The sequence below is a fragment of the Phalaenopsis equestris genome, unplaced genomic scaffold (genome assembly GCF_001263595.1).
Source record: "Phalaenopsis equestris unplaced genomic scaffold, ASM126359v1 Scaffold001247, whole genome shotgun sequence".
Taxonomy (NCBI): Eukaryota; Viridiplantae; Streptophyta; class Magnoliopsida; order Asparagales; family Orchidaceae; genus Phalaenopsis; species Phalaenopsis equestris.
The window spans coordinates 194,960-214,198 of NW_018165686.1; the positions used below are offsets into that span (position 1 = coordinate 194,960).

General features: G+C 32.4%; 3 protein-coding genes across 5 annotated transcripts in view; 2 read left to right on the forward strand and 1 right to left on the reverse strand.

Moving 5' to 3' along the window:
• Positions 1-510: 510 nt before the first annotated feature.
• LOC110033652 (pectinesterase 1-like) lies at positions 511-1,177 on the forward strand. Its single transcript, XM_020737704.1, has one exon. The coding sequence runs from the start codon at positions 592-594 to the stop codon at positions 1,075-1,077; it is 486 nt and encodes a 161-aa protein (XP_020593363.1). The 5' UTR covers positions 511-591; the 3' UTR covers positions 1,078-1,177.
• Positions 1,094-4,778, forward strand: LOC110033653 (probable pectinesterase/pectinesterase inhibitor 13). The gene is given in 4 exon segments (XM_020737705.1): positions 1,094-1,148; positions 2,634-3,168; positions 3,963-4,316; positions 4,319-4,778. Coding segments are annotated over 3 exon segments (1,242 nt in total). The 5' UTR covers positions 1,094-1,148; positions 2,634-2,636; the 3' UTR covers positions 4,675-4,778.
• Positions 4,779-5,893: 1,115 nt separating this feature from the next.
• Positions 5,894-19,239, reverse strand: part of LOC110033656 — a 16,504-nt gene continuing 3,158 nt past the window's right edge. For all 3 annotated transcript variants that reach the window (XM_020737710.1, XM_020737709.1, XM_020737708.1), the window contains exons 3-7: positions 7,842-7,939; positions 7,677-7,701; positions 7,401-7,521; positions 7,170-7,304; positions 5,894-6,476 (exon numbers count right to left, since the gene is read on the reverse strand). In XM_020737710.1, coding sequence (XP_020593369.1) covers positions 6,272-6,476; positions 7,170-7,304; positions 7,401-7,521; positions 7,677-7,701; positions 7,842-7,939 — 584 coding nt within the window. In that variant the 3' untranslated portion in view covers positions 5,894-6,271. The remainder of the gene's footprint in view (positions 6,477-7,169; positions 7,305-7,400; positions 7,522-7,676; positions 7,702-7,841; positions 7,940-19,239) is intronic.

A 19,239-nucleotide genomic window follows, 5' to 3' on the forward strand; every position in this document is an offset into this window, starting at 1 on the left:
GCAATCTCTTTAAAATCAAATTTAAATTTAATAAATAGTATGAAAATATGTAATAAAATATTAAAATTTTATGTTATCCTACACGTTCTACACGTCAACAGTAGGAGACGTGACCGCCAGTAATTAGCCGACCGAACGTGTGAAATTCTGGACGAAATATTTTTCCTTCATTTACACGCATGATAACCTCGTCTATTTGTGAGCTATTTATAGGACTCAATTACACATGTCTTCAGCATGCAAACCAACCTCATACCCCTAAATTCATAACATTACGACAGCTAAAAGCTTATGAAGCTCTCCCAACGAAGACCAAATACGTGTGGCTCAAACCCCATCTCCACCTCATCAAAACCTATATATTACCGTTAGGCGCGAAATGCACTCCAACGGTCGAATTTCCCCAAACTTCAAAACCAACTCCCGCCTCTCTCTTGATAACACCCACGTAACAGCAATTAAACAACATTCTACTCCCTCTTCCTCCCCCCCATCCTCTAGGGCAGAGATCGCCCAAGAGGAAAGGGGATTGAATCTTCATCAAAACCCTAACTCCCAAATCAAAATCCACGACTTAACTAGCTTCCAAAAATGTCCGCTTTTCAAGATTTCGGCCCGCTGTCGGAGCGCCGGCGTGCTGAAAAGCAGCAGAAGCAGCGCAAGCGTCTGATGATCGCCGGAGCCTCTGTTTCCGTCGTCCTCATCCTCGCCGTAGTAGCCGTCGCCACCTCCTTATACAACTCAAAGGGTGTCGGCAGCGACGACCGCCCATCGCTGCCGAAGCAACTCCACTCCTCTGCAAAATTCATCAAGGCTATGTGCTCTGCCACCGATTTTAAAGAGACTTGTGAGAGCTCCCTCTCGAACGCACTGTCGGGCGCTGAAACTTCAAGCCCGAAGGAAATCGTTCGCGCAGCCGTGTCAGTCATCGCGGGGGCGGCACAGCGCGGCTTCAACCACTCTGAGAGATTCGTTAACTCCGAGAATCCGAGGGTGAAATCAGCCATTGCTCTCTGCAAGAGCCTCTTCGAGCAGGCTTACGACGAGCTCAAGATGGCTGTTTCTCGCATTGATTGAGCAAGTTTGAGAACCTTCCGAGCCATAAGGGGTACATTAAGAATTGGCTTAGCGCCGCGTTGCATTATCAGGTGATGAAAATTCAAATTTTATTAAAGGGAGTTGCATTTTCCATAAGGATTTGAGGAGAGAATATTCTGTAAGGAGTTTGTATTCGTTTGAACTTCATGGACAACAGTGTAATTTTGCATGCATGCATGCAGACTTCGTTGTATATGAAGTTCACTTATATACAGACTTTCTTGGTAAGAAAATTTTGAAATTGAGGGAATTGGGGAAAAAAATTACACACATATCACACAATTTTTATATATTTTTATATCACATATATCACAATTGTTATCTATCTTTATATATAATCTGATCGAGAGGCGGACCCCCTTCCAGATAGGTGTGCAATTCGATCCTATGCAGGGATCGAACCCCCGACCTGAAGGACTTATAACAAAGGCTACAATCAATGAGTCAGGCGAAGGCGCACACACACAAACACACAGATATACATATACATACATATATATATGTCTATATGTATGTATTTGTATATATATGTATGTATATGTATGAGTGTGTGTAACTAAATATTTAAGTTAAAGTATTAGATATATAAATATCTAAAAAATATTTGTTTTGCATATAAATCCTCCCATATTATATTTGGCTTAATAAATAGAAGTTATAAAGTCTGTACCAAAATAAGATATTAAGATAAATAAATAAAGTAATAAAACAGATGACTTATATTTACCTACTCTAAAATATCATACATTAAATATTTATATTGTAGAAATCATAAATAAATATCTAAAGATATCCTATAAAAAAAATGCTATGGCTGATTGTCTTCTAGTCAGAGTAAAATCAATTTGTTTTTAATTAATTAATTAATTAAACTTTGTTAAACATAAATAATCAGTTTATATCAATTAAGCTAAATTTAGCATTTCTTAATACAAAACTAATTCACTAAACTTTCATAAATAGTTCAATTAAAAACTAAATGTTTAGCCTAATTATATATTTAACCAATCTCTAATGAAAATATTCGAACTACTTCCATACAATCAAGAGTTGATCTCTTGATTCTTACCAGTACTTTAATACTTAATGAAGATTTACATGCATGCCATTGAGTTCTTTACATGCTTAATATTTAATATTTAATTTTTAATTAATGTCACCTATATATGTACAAAAATTTGTGTTTCGCATTTCAAAAGTTATACAAAAAAGTGATATGAGTGGCATAATTGTAAAAAAAAAAAATTAAGGGAAAATTACATACATAGCACCCAATTCTTATAAATTTACTTATCTCACACCTAAACTTTCATTTTAACACACATGACACTGTATCTATGAATGAAAATATGGATTTGACTATTAAAAAATGATGATGAATGCTACTTTTCATATAATATTTGTAATTATGAAAGTTTAGGCGTGAGACAGGTAAATATGAAAGTTTTGGGTGTTATGTATCTAAAAGTTTCCAGAACGAACAACCAAATCAATTTTGTTCTGACTCGAAATCAATCTGCATGCTCAAATAATAGGAGATGTGCGTGGATGCATTTCCCGCCGGAGAAGAGAGAACTAAGATGAAAGAAGCCATGAAAACCGGCAAGCAGCTAACAAGCAACGCCCTCGCCATCGTCGGGGGCATTTCCAAGTTCCTCTCCGTTCTCGGCCTCGACCGCATCGACGGCCGCAACCTCGCCGAAAACACCACATCCCTACCTCACAAAACCTCCCTCTCTTTCCACCCGGACGGCCTTCCAACGTGGATCACCGACGAAACTCGCCGCCATCTTAGGGAGAAGCTACAGAACAAGCTCCGGCCGAACGTCACCGTCGCGAAGGACGGAAGTGGAGACTTCAACACCATTAATGAAGCTCTCAATGCCATGCCCAAGAAGTACAGTGGAAGGTATGTGATTTATGTGAAGGCCGGAATCTATGAGGAGCATGTGGTGATGGGGAAGGAGAAGGTGAATGTGACCATCTATGGAGACGGATCGCAGAAGTCTATCGTTACTGGAAGCTTGAATTGGGTCGACGGGGTGCAGACCTCCCAAACTGCCACTTTTGGTGAGTTTCTCTTTCGTTGTAGCGATTCTTCCCAATTATTTTGATAAAAAATACTACTTAGGAACATGATAGATGTAGATTTAATAGTATTTGATGATATTGTGATGATATTATCATATAATATTACTAAACTAAAGTGTTGCCTGACAATTGATGGGAGTTAAGTTATTAGGATTTAGCGAATCCCATAATTTCGGATTTAAGCGATTAAATTCGAAAAATTGTATGGCGACAGATTTACTAAATCTAGCAAAATTTACACAACCAAGTTAAATTTGTCGGATTGTAGGATTTAGTAAATTTAGGATTTACGACTGAGATCTGTGAAATCCGGATTCATCAAATCCGCAGCCTTATTTTGTTCAAAGTGACCAACTCACAAGATTTAGCTTACATTGAACTTAAATCAGGGACTAAACCCATTGCAAGTAACACCTAAAATATCCTTGATCATTGAGAGAATATTAGGCGTGAAATTAGCATGCAATTAGACTCTAGTATAACCATGTTATACATGAGAAAATATTGTGTCTGGACATAGCATGTCCAGACGGCCAACCACCAGTCACCGCGTCGCCATACACCTAATCGGCTGGTGATGTGATGGTCAGTGGTTGTCCGTCTAGACACAATATTTCTTCGTTGTACACGATTATATTCATGACTACAACCATACAACCATGAACAACAATATAGTTTCATGAGGACTCCACACCACACCTAATATCTTTCCCAATCAATAATTGCAAATTCGCGCTCGCTCATTTGGCTCGTGCATGATGTATATACACCAGCCGCAACCGGCTTCGGCCTCATGCTCATTGGAATGGGCTTCCGCAACACCGCCGGCCCACAAAAACACCAGGCCGTCGCCCTCCGCATCCAGTCCGACAACGCCGTCATCCTCAACTGCCGCATGGAGGCCTACCAAGACACTCTCTACGCCCAAGCCCACTACCAATTCTACCGCGGCTGCGTCATCACCGGCACCGTCGACTTCATCTTCGGCGACGCCACCGCCGTCTTCCAGAACTGCCTCATCGTCGTCCGCCGCCCCCTCGACAACCAGCAGAACATCATCACCGCCCACGGCCGCGCCGTGCGCTTCGAAGACACCGCATACGTCCTCCAAAACTGCCGCATTACCGGGGGGAGCGGGCCCTCCCCGCCGGCGACAGGCCTCCCATACGCAGCTATCTCGCCCGGCCGTGGAAGGAGTATTCACGGACCATATTCATGGAATCGGAAATCGGGGAGTTCATAAATTCGGATGGGTATATGCCGTGGGAAGGTAATTTTGCGCTGGACACGCTGTTCTACGCGGAGTATAGTAACCGGGGCCGAGGAGCGGACACGTCGCGGCGGGTGAGGTGGCGGGGGGTGAAGGTGCTGACGAAGGAGGAGGCGATGGGATGGACGATTCCTCATGTTTACGCCATTAATGATTTTATTCCGGCGATAAGCGGAAGTCTTGCGGTGGTTCGGAAGGGGTTTACGACGGCTTAGGGTTTTGTGTGGAGAAAGGTTTGAATTTCTGATTTTTATTCATTGGGTGATTTATTCGTGGGGAAATTTTTTGATTTTTTATGAAGATGTCTGAAAAAAAAAAAGAAATGATTTTTATAACAGAATATTATAAAAGCTTGGTTTTTTAGATCTTTGTGTGGAGAAAGGTTTGAATTTCTGATTTTTATGCATTGGGTGATGTATTCGTGGGGAAATTTTTTGATTTTTTTATGATGTCTGAAAAAAAAAGAAATGATTTTTATAACAGATAATTATAAAAGCTTGGTTTTTTAGATCTTTTTTTTACTGAATTTTAGTATTTATAATTGAATTTAGAGTGATGAAGGGAGGTGAATGATGGGCTCATATTAGTGTGATTTTATGATATTGCAGACAAAACAATGGTTTATCATTTTATATGTTTGGATTATTTTCTTTTAGCAATTTCTCTTTTTTTCTTTTTTTTTTTCCTTTTTTTTGGGAAGAGTTTGACAAAAGTTCTTGCCTTTATGTCTGAATAAGGTGTTATGTGCAAAAAAATAAAATCTTTTAAGTTACATTGGGTAAACGTGGGTGGGATTGCTATTTAAAAATCTAACAACCCCTTTCATCTATTTTTCAAATTCTCGCTCTTTTTTCTTTTTTTTTCTTTTTTTTTCTTTTTTTTTGGGAAGAGTTTGACAAAAGTCCTTGCCTTTATGTCTGAATAAGGTGTTATGTGCAAAAAAATAAAATCTTTTAAGCTACATTGGGTAAACGTGGGTGGGAAAATTATATGCATGGCACTCGAAGCATTGCTATTTAAAAATCTAATAGCTCCTTTCATCTATTTTTCAAATTCTCACTCAGATATCAAAATTCATGATAAAACACCAACCCATATTTTTCAATTTTATCAAACTCTCAATGGTTTGATCGCGGTATGTGCAAATACATTGGTTCAGTCTTTCAAAACCTGATGCTGAATCTTGCAAATAGCAATATTTTGAGCGGTATCTATGTAATTATCCCATTTTTAAAGGATAAAAACAACTGAATTTTATCTATCCCAATACAAAATCCTAATTTGAAATCCCAATGCAAATTCATAAATGAATTTCCATTAATCAGCATATATATATATATATAATATCAAAGTAAAATTAGCCTGCAAAACAGAAGAAATGCAAAATAACCAAAAAGTCCAATAACAATGAAAAATTTAGAACAGAAATTCAAATGACAAGAATGTTTATTCTGCCTATATTTGAACCAAAATACCTCAACCCTAAACTTACAAGCAAAACATATTAAAACCATAGCCACCGTTCGATGAAATAAACTGAATCACCAAATATCAGCAAATTCATATGCTCTAAGGCTGAGAAGCTGAAGATTGTAACAGAGATAAAGAAGAGATAGAGAGAGAAATTCCTCACCCTTACCACTTGGACGAGCATATAAATCCTGACCTTCTAAAGTTTTCTCATTGTGCCCAAAATATGTTGTGGGGGGGCTAAAAACATAAAAACTAGACTTTTCCAGGTTACCATAGGCCTGGCTAAAATTGAGTTTTCAGCTAAAAAAGAATTAAGAATTGAAGATACTAACCATGTTCTTAAACAAGTGCCCAAGATAACAGGCACTGCTCCACCTCCTCCCAATTATGAACCTTGGTGACAAGGCTGTAAGAATCTACCGAGCCATCCTTGCACCATGGGTATGAGTTGTGGTAATCAAAGAGAAGGACTCTAATGCCAGCCTCAGCACATTCTACAGCATATCTTGGATTGTCATCTATCAGCACCTCAGCCCCAATGGATCTGCAATAAACATAAGTTTACCGAGCTGTGGTTGTCCGGCCTTGTTTAAGGATATCGAGTATTTAAGTTTAAAATTTTCATCTCCATGAATTTGTTAATACTGTTATAAACATGATATCTAGTTAAAAACATAATTTACATTGAATCATGATTAAATATTTAAAGTTTAGGAGGGGTAAAACTTTTTAACGTGTTATATGATATTAAAGAATTTATTAAAGCCACCCCTTGGTTCCACCACTGATTAGAAATGCATATATGAAACTACCTCCAAAACTAACTATGGACGACAACGTCGCAAAAACTAACTATGGATTAAAGACCAACAGTTCCCACTATTTCCTTGATAAATTAGACAAAACTCCCCGTTTAGTTGCAGCAAAAACACACAAGGTATAGGAAGATTTACAAACATACCACTCAATTACTATGTATTTAGAATCTAACATCTAATTTTCAATTTTATATGTATGCCACTTTAACTATGCAAAAAAAAGGTGCATTTTATTTTTAAGAGTTCAAATAGAGATAATTTTTTTGTTTGAAAGATATGTAAAAAGTAAAGTTTGGTGTTAGATATCTAAATACATAGGAAATGGGTAGTAGGTATGTGAATGCACCAAAGAAATAGCAAATCATTAGGGGAGCCGGCAACATATGGCAAAATAGTGTTAAAGCTAGTATAAGAGATACCTGCAAATCTCAGATTTTGGCCTTGATTTCCCATCCAGCGCAAAATGATTTCCAAAGTGGATCTCCCTGAACAAGCCGGGATAATGCCTCTCAAGCCAATCACATGTCTGATCCTTGATTACATTTTGCCGAGATCTAAAAAGAAAGAAAAGATTCAATTAGAATGCATCAAAAAGTTATGAAGATGGTAAATTTCAGAATCAGAGAGGAGTGTAATGTCAAAATACTTACGTCACAACCGATAAATTGCAGAATGTCGACAAGTTACAAAGAGCAGCATGAGCGCCAGGAATGGGATGAATCCCAGATGTAAAATACTGAGTTCGAAAAAACTCGTGGACTCGTATTTCAGCTGCCAAATCATTTGAACAAGTAGATGAGTACAGGAAGATGGAGTTTTTAAAAACCAAAAAGTAGAGCATTATTCCTAAGTATTTCACCTCCCTTCTTTTTGGTGCAAATAAAAATAAAATAAGGGGAAAATAGTAATAGAAAAGTCAGTTGTACCTTCAGCACGAGTGCATTTCCATATCTGTTCATTAAGGGAGACAAAATAAATAGTAATAATGACTTCAAATAAGAAAAAGGAAAGCCCATATCAAAAAATATATTATAGTAGAAGTTCCCACAGCTAAGTACCAAAAATATAAATTTGAGGTCATGGTGTAATACCCTAAAGAATTCATAGATATGATAGTCTGAAACCGTGTGATATGATGAGTACCGATCTGCGATAAATTTATTGAGCGCCGTGATAAAACTGCCAAGAACTAAAAATTTAAAAAGAAGAATTAGTAAGAAAGTTTATCAAGAAAAAAATGCTTTGATAACCATGAAATTTCCAAGTGAGTTGCTAATTAAAATGTAAATTTCCAAGTTAATAAGAAAATAAGGAAAGAAATATGATAAAATGTGCACATTTTTTTCACTCAATGGTCCACATTCTCCCACAATTTAACTAGTACTGAAGTAACTTTAGTTTTTTGACCTCTAAAACTAGTTTTGCTTATTCCATGGAAAAAGAAAAAAAAAATTGAAGTAGAAACATCTTGGTTAAGGGGAAACAGAAAGGAAATATTGAATGCCAATCACTGACATAAGATGCGGTTCAAGTTGGTTTAAGTTTTTATGAACACTAAAAGTAGTTTAATGATGACTTGGATAAGTTTTTGGTCTTGAACTTGATACCCATAGACAATTGGTGTTAGGAAGTAACTATTAATTCCAAGCGCATGATCATGCATATGAGCTACAAGTGAATGTTACTATTCCTTTTAATTGACCATAATACCTTTCCAGTTTCTTAAAAATATTGCATTTGCTCTCCTTCAAAACTATGGCAAAATTCAGTTGTCATTGAAAGTGAATTTAGGCAATGAAGAAAATGGAAGGGATGACTCGAGTACATAGGGCTGGAAACAAACAAACCGAGTTGAGTAGGAGATTGTTCATGCTTGATCTAATTTATCAAAAATTTGTTTAAGCTTGACTAGAGCTTGATTTGAGCTTTTGTTATCAAAGATTTATTTGAGTTTGATTTGAGCTCGGCTCAAGTTTTCTTATAATGTGATCAATGAGCTTTAGAGGCCCGTTGAAAAAAAAAAAAAAGGCCTTGTTAAGCTAAACTTATTGAGCTTAGGAGCTTTAAATGAGTAGCCCGTTTGAAAAAAAAAAAGGCGAACTGAGAGTTGAATACATTCATTCTTACCTTATCGAGTCAATCCTTATTGATCCATTCAAATGAGCTTGTTTGAGCTTAATAAATGAGACTTACCTAATCAAGCCAAGCTCGTTCACACACTAATTCTCCAAGGAATTCCTTTTTGAACATCGGGCCTTAAGTGAGCTTCTTAATGAACTTGTTCACAAACAATAAATAATATTATTCATGATCATATATATGAACCGACTGCCAATTTATTCAAACTTATTTAGTTAATAATAGAATATTTCAAAAATGTTCAAATTTGTTTGATCATGAATGAGGTCAAATTAAACCATGCTGCGAGTAATTTGTGAACAGTTGGTTCATTTGCAAACATACGGGTAAACTTGCATAGAGAGGGAGAGGAAAGGCGGGAGGGGGAGGGGGAGGGGGAAGGCATGTATGAGAGAGTGAGCAAGCTTGTGGACGCAATGATTCAATTATTCTACAATTGTCCAGTTGTTTGCTAAAGATAATGACAGAGGTGAGGAGAAAGAGAGATGCATGTGAGTTAATGGTAGAAAATGTGGTGAATAAGAAAGAAACGTGGGAATGTAATTCGGAGACATGGATGGAGAATCACAAAACTAAAAGAAGAAATTTTAAGGAAAAATAAATAAATAAATAAAGTGGGGATTTTAAGGAGAAAAACATAATTTTTTTATTTAAAAATATTATTAAAAAAAATTTGTATTCTGAAAATTTTTACTCATTTGATGGATGAGGAGTTTAAAAATGTGGCACATTTTTCTTGCTTTCCTTTTTAGATACATTAATGAAATCACCGAGAAGGATTGAAAATTGAAAACATCAAAACCAAAAACACTTAAAAAATAAGGAAAAAAATAAATTTGGGACAAAATGACGGAAGTGCAAACAGAAGTTGTATCCACAATGTCTGCTTATAGTAACTTTTGATTTCAACTCTCCACTTTAAAGGAACTAAAAAAAATATCCTTACAAGAGAGCACCATGAAAGAAGAGAAAGGATACAATTGTTGGAATTCCACATTTTGTCTCATTAAGGTCCGCTACATAAGCTGACTACATAAGGGCATTTTAAGCATTAAGAGAATTTTTAATGAAGCAATCATGACAAGGATATAAATATAACTTCATTCAATCTCAAAGATCTAATTATAATATTTTAAGAAATATAAACAAAAGTGAATTGCCTTTTATATCTTATAGTTTACATTAGAAAAAATTATAAATAAAGATCAGTATCACATTCTAATATAAGAAAACTAGACTAATTATTGAAAGATGATTGGGAAAAGACCAAGTTTTTAATATAGTGAAGGCGTCAACTAGTAAAAATTTTATCCAATTTTCTGTCTTACTCATACTTGTTGCAGAAAAAAATAATAATAATAATGACAAATACAATATAGCATATATATATATATATATATATATAGTTTTGTTTTGAGGGAGTATATATATATATATATATATTGATTAACTAGAATGAAAAAAATTATAAATTTAAATTCAAATGAAATATATAAAAGAGACCAAAGACTATAATTAAGTATAGAAATAGCCAAGCATATGGATGAGAATTCATGAAAGTAAAAAATCTAAGTTGTAAAAAATCTAACTTGAAACACCGACACTTTTAACAAATAATAAAAAATATATTAAGAAAAAAAAGAGGGGAGAAAAAAAAGCATTATTCACTAAAAGAACAAACCTCCCGCTTGAATAAAGAGATGACCTCTAAAAAATTTTTAATCTCCACTCACAATAAAGGAATTGATTTCCAAATGGAGAAAGAATTGCACAACAAATCGGAAAATTTTCTTAGTATTCAATGATTTATGTATATGCCTCTATAACTTATTCATAAAAAAAGAACATAGGAATTAACCACCACGAATCCTGTATGAGGAAAATTTGCAAATGAACAAAATTAGGGATCGATAGATGATGCCAAAATGTTCCTGACAAAACAAACCACAAAATTGTCTATGTTATAATCTGTCGCGCCAGTGCCTAGCCTAAGGGCAATTTTGTCTTTTATTATTTATTATTGTTTTGTATAAATAAGGTTTAATAGCTTCGGGTTAGGTTTATGCATGAGATTATTGCTATGAGTTTTAGGTTTAAAGCTTGGGAGAGATTTCTTATTTCCCAAATTATAGAAATTGGGAGAGATCGTCTACCTCTCAAATTATAGGTGTTTATTGAGTTGTTTGTTTGTCATGCAATAAAATATTTTGTGCCCTAAGTTATCTGGGAAATCATCTTCAGTTCCTATCATAATCCTATTAAGTGCACCAAGAAAAATGTATAAATAAGTCAAAGGCCTGCAATCTCGTGAAGAAGTTGCTAGACAGAGTTTACAAACAAAAAAGATAGAGAAGAAATGCAAAAAATTGCAGTCTTTACAAAGCTTAAACAAATGGTTTTTATAAATAGCATATAAATGAAAATAAAGCAATCACAAATCCCATTTCTGCTAACTTGACTAGAACTTTTAAAAGGTGTTCAAATTTTAAGCAATTATTATAATGCTAGCTTTTTGTATTTTTGATGATTGTAAACTTTGCGGTCTGGGCCATGTGGCTCAAAAATTTAAGATTTTGTGGCTTGTTTTAATTGATATCTATCAAAAATCTATCGCTATAATAATTGAACTACTTGTAAAAATATGTACAAATCACACATGCAGTTTTGCCTCCTTAACACATGTACTATACCTTTGATATCATCAATTAATAGTGGACAAAATTTCATCAAATATTATAATATTAACATGAGCATCCTATGTGGGTGATGTGTGAAGGTAGATAATGAAAAAAACGAAAGCACTGTTGATAATTTATGATATAATGTCAAATCAATTGTATAAGAAAATTAGGTTAATATTAAAGTCTTATAAGACCTTAAAATGTAAAAATTCAAAAAAAAAAAAAAACTTCTTCACCTTTTTAAATTTCACATATCTTATTTATATCTATTGTAAATTTATAATTCATAGTTAGTAACTAGCTTCATTTGAATATTCTCATGCAAATCAAGCATATGTCATGCATATTAAATCTATAGGTTTTCTAGTTTAAAATCCAATAAATATTTCAAATAAACAAATACTAACAGATCTATAAATTTATAAATTGTAGGCAAACTCAAGCATAAGTATACAATCACTTAGGAAACATCATACAAACAACAATAATAACAAGTCCTTTATCCCACTAAGTGGGGTCGGCTACATAAATCCTTTTTTCTCCATTGTGTCCTACTAAGTGTCATTTTCATTTACTTATAATAAATTACATCATTTTTTTATACAACATGCCGAAGTCTTTTTAAGTCTACGTATATCTTTCTTAACATAAGTCAAATCTAAAACATCTACTCTCCTAATCAGATAATCAAATGGTCGACGTTTAATGTGACCCATCCATCTAACACGACTCTCTCTAATCTTATCTGCCACTGGAACTACACCGACCATTTCACAGATACATTCATTTCGCATTTTGTCTCCAATTGTTAAGCCATACATCCACCTAAGCATTCTCATCTCAACAACACTTAATTTAGTTTTATGTTTATCTTTTTTACGCCAATATTCTGCGCCATAAAGCATTTCTTACCACCATCTTATAAAATTTTTCTCTAAGTCTAAAGGTTGCTTTTCTATCACATAATAAACCCGATGCATTACTCCACTTCAACCATCCAACTTGAATTCTACTAAAAACATCCCCATTTATATCACTGTCACTTTGAACAATAGATTTGAGATATCTAAAACATTCATTCTTTTTAATGATTTGATCACCTATTATTACAAATTTGTCACTAGATACAAATACTAAAATTACATTCCATATTCAATTTTAGATCTACTCAAATGAAGGTCTTTAGACTCTAATGTAGACCTCCAAGTTTTCCTTTAACTCTTTCTCTAGTTTTATCTACAAGAAGGATATCATCTGCAAAAAGCATACACCAAGATACATCCTCCTGCAAATGTCCAACATGAGCATCCAGAAACAAAGAAAAAAGATATGGGCTTACAGTCGATCCTTGATGCAATCCAACAGAAATAGGAAAATACTTGTTAAGTCCTCCTTTTGTTCAATTGCAGTATTCAAATATTTAATGACTAAAATATAACAATGACTATAATAAAACTCATATCAACATCTTTCTTTTCTAGAACTCTCCAAATAACTTCTTTTGGAACCTTATTGTAAGTTTTTTTCTAAATCAATAAAAGTCATATGTAGATCCTCCTTACTCTCTCTATACTTCTCCATCAAATCTCTCAATAAATATACAGCTTCCATTGTAGACTTGCCTGACATAAATTCAACTTGATTATGAGAAATCTTTATATCGACCTATGTTCAATTGCGCTTTCCCATAATTATAAAACATCATACAAATCACAAAAATTTTGGCCAATAACTTCAAGTTTTCCAATCAATTTAAAAATCATAAGCAAGTAAGAAATTCAATGAAATTCCCTTTTTTCCATATAATTTTTATAGGCCATAAATTATATACCTATTTAACATACAATAGTTGCAGTTAAGCAATGCACTTTAAAGAATTAATTAAAATATCATTTAGCTAATAGGGTTGTTAACGATCCAATTTCGATCCGAGCTGGAGTCAGCTCAAAATTGGCCAAAACATAAATTCAATCCAAAATTTTGTCTCATAGCACGGCTCATTTATTTCAATCCAAGCCAAAATTCGAATCAAATTTTGAGCGATTAACGATCTTTCGGCTAAATTCACAACCCTATAAGTATATGTGATGTATCAACAATCTTATTACAAAGAATAAAATATAAAAGTTTTATAAAAAATTGGTCCACAACCACAAATATGGAATCATGTTCCTAGACATTTGTGTAGCAATACAAACAAGAAAATTATAGAAATCTCTTCCAAGGATTATAGAAAATTATGGAAATAAATGGAAGAGTATGGAACATAATATGATTTATTTTACACACAACTATTCCACGAGTTCTATATTGTGATTTTGTATGTGTTACATCTTGTTTTAAGCCAAATATCAACCTTCCAGCAGTAGATGTAGTTTTAAGACTTACAAAATGGCCTATAACATCATCAACAAGCAATCCTTGAATAAAAGTTCTCCAAAAAAAATAAGGAACATAAAAAAGAGTTCCCTTATCACAATAATCATGTTTGGTTAACTAGTTAAGTTTATAAGAGAGTCAATGATTTATGGATCATATAATCATTAAAACTATAACTAATATCACAATTTACTGGTATACTCATAGCCAAACCCTTTTATCCTATGATATGTAAAATAACAACTACTCAACTTAAAGCATCAATAGGCTTATCTTCTACCCTAGCAGTTGTTTTAAGTATAAAATATATTCTATAATCAACTTGTTTAACATGTTTATATATTATTTTATTTTCTGAATCTAAATATTTAAGCCCCTAGTAGTAAAAAAAGGGGTGTATTTTAGGTAATATATAATGCTTCCAATATCTAAGAGCCTATAATATTTCATAAAATTTTCAATCATAGTTAGAATACTTTCGCTTTGTTTATTCCTTAGACTATTTAAAATATCGAGCTTAATCCCTTGATTCCTCAAATATAATTCAAAATAACCTTCATAATTAGAATCACAAATTAATTTGGCGAAAATTCATACAAAGTTCACGAATGAGATGGGAAATGAGGTCATTGTAAAAAAATTAAGTTTTTATACATCTTAATTTGCATGAAATGCCTTCATTCCCATCTAATTCGTGGTTTTTATAAAAAATTTCAATCAAATTAAACAATTCTAATTGTGAGACTAAGTTGAATCATATTTTGAATTGTTAAGGCGCTAAATTTAACACTTTAAGTAGTCCAGGATTAAAATGGGTTGCCATAAATAATCTAAAAATAATTTTGACAAATTTATGAAGCTATAAAATATCACAGAACATAAAATAGAACTATAAATTTTCATATTCAAATGCACCGCTTTTTTGGTGTAAATCCTCAAACTTTTACAAAGTAGAATGTCATCCATTCTAGTCCTATTATATATTAGGTTTCATCGAAATACATGACTATTAAATTTCTTAGGAAGGAAAAAGACCACAATTCATAATTTCTGTAAAAAGTACTTTGCATTAGTTAATCTGAAAACATTATGGATTGTTTATCTAATCTACATCAAACTTACTATCATATTTTATGAGTCCCCATCACATGTTCTTGCTTGATTATAAAACTTTTAAAAATAAAATTTGAAAATTTTAGCACTAGCCCTCATATTAAACATGCCATCCAATCTAAGAAGGAAAAGTTGATATTTGGTAACAATCTTATTAATTTCTTGTTTTTTGCACATGAGCCAACTCCAACTTTTCTTGGATGGAATGTTAGAACTACACGGGGACTTAAACTCCGTCCAATAAATCACTTTTTAACAAACAATTTAATTTTCCTTTATGTTCATCATATCTAGTTAAATTCATTGTATACTATCGAAGTTTAGGCAAAGATGGCCCGCGAATTAAATTAATGACATATTGTAAACTTTAGCTTTTAACAACTCATTTAGAAGAACATCATAATATCATTATTTAAAAATTAGAAAATACCTTATTAACATTTAAAAGCACGATCAAAATTTCAACAATATTATCCTTAGGTTTTATTGCTAACAAGGCATGAGTCATTTATTTAATTTTTTTTTCTTTTTCAAAAACATTTTGATCTAAAACATTCAAGTATTTTCTCAACTTATTAGTAGTAGATTATTTTATAGCTTAGTAAACTTATATCTAGGTGGGGTAAGTATTAAAACTAGTCTACTTTTATTACATTTGTACATAACTATTGGATTCTTAAAATATGTAACTTATAAATCATATAGTCATGGATTACCGAAAATAATATGTCTAATATCTGTGAGCAAAAGATCACAACAAATTTTATTGCCATGTATAACTAAATATTATCATGGAACAAAATTAAAGTTTTATATAACCAGGCTACTTTAATTTATATAGTTTTTGGCGAGCTGTTGGTTTTACTTTTATAAGCTTAATATAAGCAATGGACACAATGTCCATATAAGTTTCAGTACTTATGATAAACTTACATACTTTATCATAACGTTTAACATAAGTTTGAAACACAGAAAGCATTTTCTAATCATTATCAATTTTAAGTGATCAAATTCATGAGTACATTTTCTTACTAAATTTTCTGATCAAATTAACAATCTTTATCAATTTATAACTTTTGGCTCGGAGATTCATGCATATAATAACTAACTTGATAACATTCAAAACTGATTTTCAAAACACACAAAACCAAATGCACTTCATATAAATTTTACTTTGTATACTTTTTAAAGTGATACGATTGCCCGCAAATACAAAAAGTGCAATACTTTGATTGTTTTGATGATAAGACAAATTATTGGCATATGCATTGAATCTTTTAGTAATCTAGATTTCAATATTTGCTCAAAATGTAATACAAGTTCAGAAGCAAGTTCAATTAATGAAATACTATAGGGTGTCAACTCTCTTTAGATATTAGCACATTAATTCTAAATCTATAAAGTGTAATTTTTAGATCTCTTCCCACTTAAAAACGGATTAACTCTTCAAATATTTTTATATAATTAAAAATAATTTTTTTTTCAAAATTTAATGATTACAGTCAGCAAGCAAATGTTCTTGATATGGCAAAGAAAACTATTTACTTCTGTCTAAATTAATACATATGCTGTACCAAAATTTTCTCTTTCATTTTTCATGCAAATTCAATACAATTGATTGAGTTTGCTCAAATAATTTTAATCTAACAAGGATTATAAAACACTCATCAAACATATTTCATCTTCCAAATAATTATTCATATACAAAACCTCATCAAACAAAATTTTGGGATCTATCCTCCCATGAAATAGCAAGGCATCAATTTTTTACTTTCTTAACTATTTCATCACCCAAATCACATATACAACACATTTTATCGCCATAGGTTAAATTGTCATATGGCCAATAAGGTCTAATATTTTGAGTATTTCAGCTATGTACCGAAGTTAAATTCAAATGAGCCTATTCATTTATAGGACTAAATTTAACATCCCAATGATTAGATTACCGGATTGAAAATAAGAGCTTTTCGAAATATAATTTTTCCATTAACAAATTGCATATACTGTCTCATTTAATCAAATTTATGAATCACTTCAATTAATTGGGTTCGCAAACTTTCTTATATTACATATTTGTGTTGATCTATTAATAAGAACTTAACTTTGAAACCACAAATAGTTGGCATTATGATGTAAACTTGAGTTCAGATACCAAATTTAATGTAGAAAGATCCAAGATCCAGATTTTCTAATCCGATTTAGCATGCCATACCAATAAAAAAAGTTACAAACATAGGAACAATTGAAAGAACAAGCAATTAATCCATAATATCTATTTACTCAATTTGAGAATAAAAACTATAGAATCAATTTCAGGTGAAGGATATATGAGCTTCTACTAGAAATTAAATGACTTGAACAAATGATCCATAAAGCCACAAACTTGATTAAGATTCCATGCAATTCAAAGAGATTTAAATCATAGCTAATGTGCTCATGCATAATCCCACTTTTAAAATTAATGAAAATAAAAAGAAGAAGAAAAATATAAAAAAGAAGGAACAGAAATAAAAAAACCGTCACCAATGATAGGAGATATTCTCTCCAAAATTTCTTCAGTCCCGTATAAAATCAAAGAATTGACCCTATAGAGGAGACAGATTTGCAAATCCAAATAGAAATTTTACACATTCAATATCTGATGTATATGTCATGTATCCCTTCTATAATCACAAAATAATCCAGAAAACAACTATCATTGACTTCAAAAGAGGAAGCGTCACAATAAAGCACTAGTAAGAACATGCAAATATTGATAGATATCGTTAAAAAAAAGCCTAAGCAACTTATGCCATTGTCTCACTAGGACCATTAACATAAAGCCGACAAAAGATCCCTGAGAGCGACATCTAGAAAGAATGCCTAGATTAGATTGGAATAATGTATAGAAAAAACATAAAGCAGCTGCATAAATTACAGTCCTTCGAAGGCTGGAACAAAGGAAAATGCTAAAAAAAGAAAAACCAAGGATATAACAACTTCGACTCCTACTGCGATCCTTAATGCTAAGTTAATATCATATGAAAGTTAATGCAAATTCCTTGCTCAACTAAAATTTAAAATACAAAATATATAATTTAACTTCTAATTTTGTAAAGTTGAAGTATCAACTTATTGTCATTACAAAAAAGTTTGTAAACTTTAAGATTCACAACAGTTAAGGATCACCAACCTATGGAATCAATCTATGAAAATAATAAATCTTTGAAGAAACTAGATGTAGGATGGAATGAATTGATTTTAATGGGTTTTAGTCCTATACAAAATGTTGATAAATTCTAGAGAGAAATGTTGACCATATAATGCAATGGAGTGCATCAGCTAATTGGAAATCTCTAAGTATTGTTTAAAGGCATGCCAAACAGTAACCAAACTAGGCAAACTAAAATATAGATTCCAAAATTTCCTTGAGCTTGTCAACTGAGATATCCATATTTCTGAACAGAAATATTTACATAATTCAAAACATTAAATTGTGTGGCAAGCTAAGAGAACATGGCCTAAGGACAACATCAATGATGTATGTCTAAGAATTGACAGTGACTCTAGTCTCTTAAAAGCAAGCTGAAACATAAAATCTGAATTGGGAGATGGCTTATGAGTTAGCGCACCTTAAGAAAATGTGGTATATTATTTGAGCATATGTAAAGAAAATGGCCAACTGAAAATATATGGCAACCATAGATTAAAATATCATTAGATAGACATTATTGTTATGCCTTAATGATAGGTTTAGATGTTTATTAATCTTATAAATTACTTTATCAGATATTATAACAAAAATGATATGATACGTTATCATACTATTTTGAATGTTGAAAATGACCATGAATGTCAAGATACACCCATATTAGCCATGTCCAATTAAGTGTACTTAAAGTACTTCAAATACTTGCAAAAGGAAAATAGCATACTAGCATGCACATCATACTATCATTTGATCTAACTCATATATATATATATACATATACACACATATGTACGTATATATGTATGTACACATACGTACATACATATATATATATATATATACATACATACATACATATATATATATATACATACATATCTATATATATAGATATATGTATATATACATACATACATACTTGTATGTATATATACATGCATACATACATGTATGTATATATACACACATCTCTATATATATACA

Excerpts from the sequence above, each read along its gene's own strand:
- LOC110033652 (XM_020737704.1), top strand. The coding sequence starts at position 592 with ATGTCCGCTTTTCAAGATTTCGGCCCGCTGTCGGAGCGCCGGCGTGCT.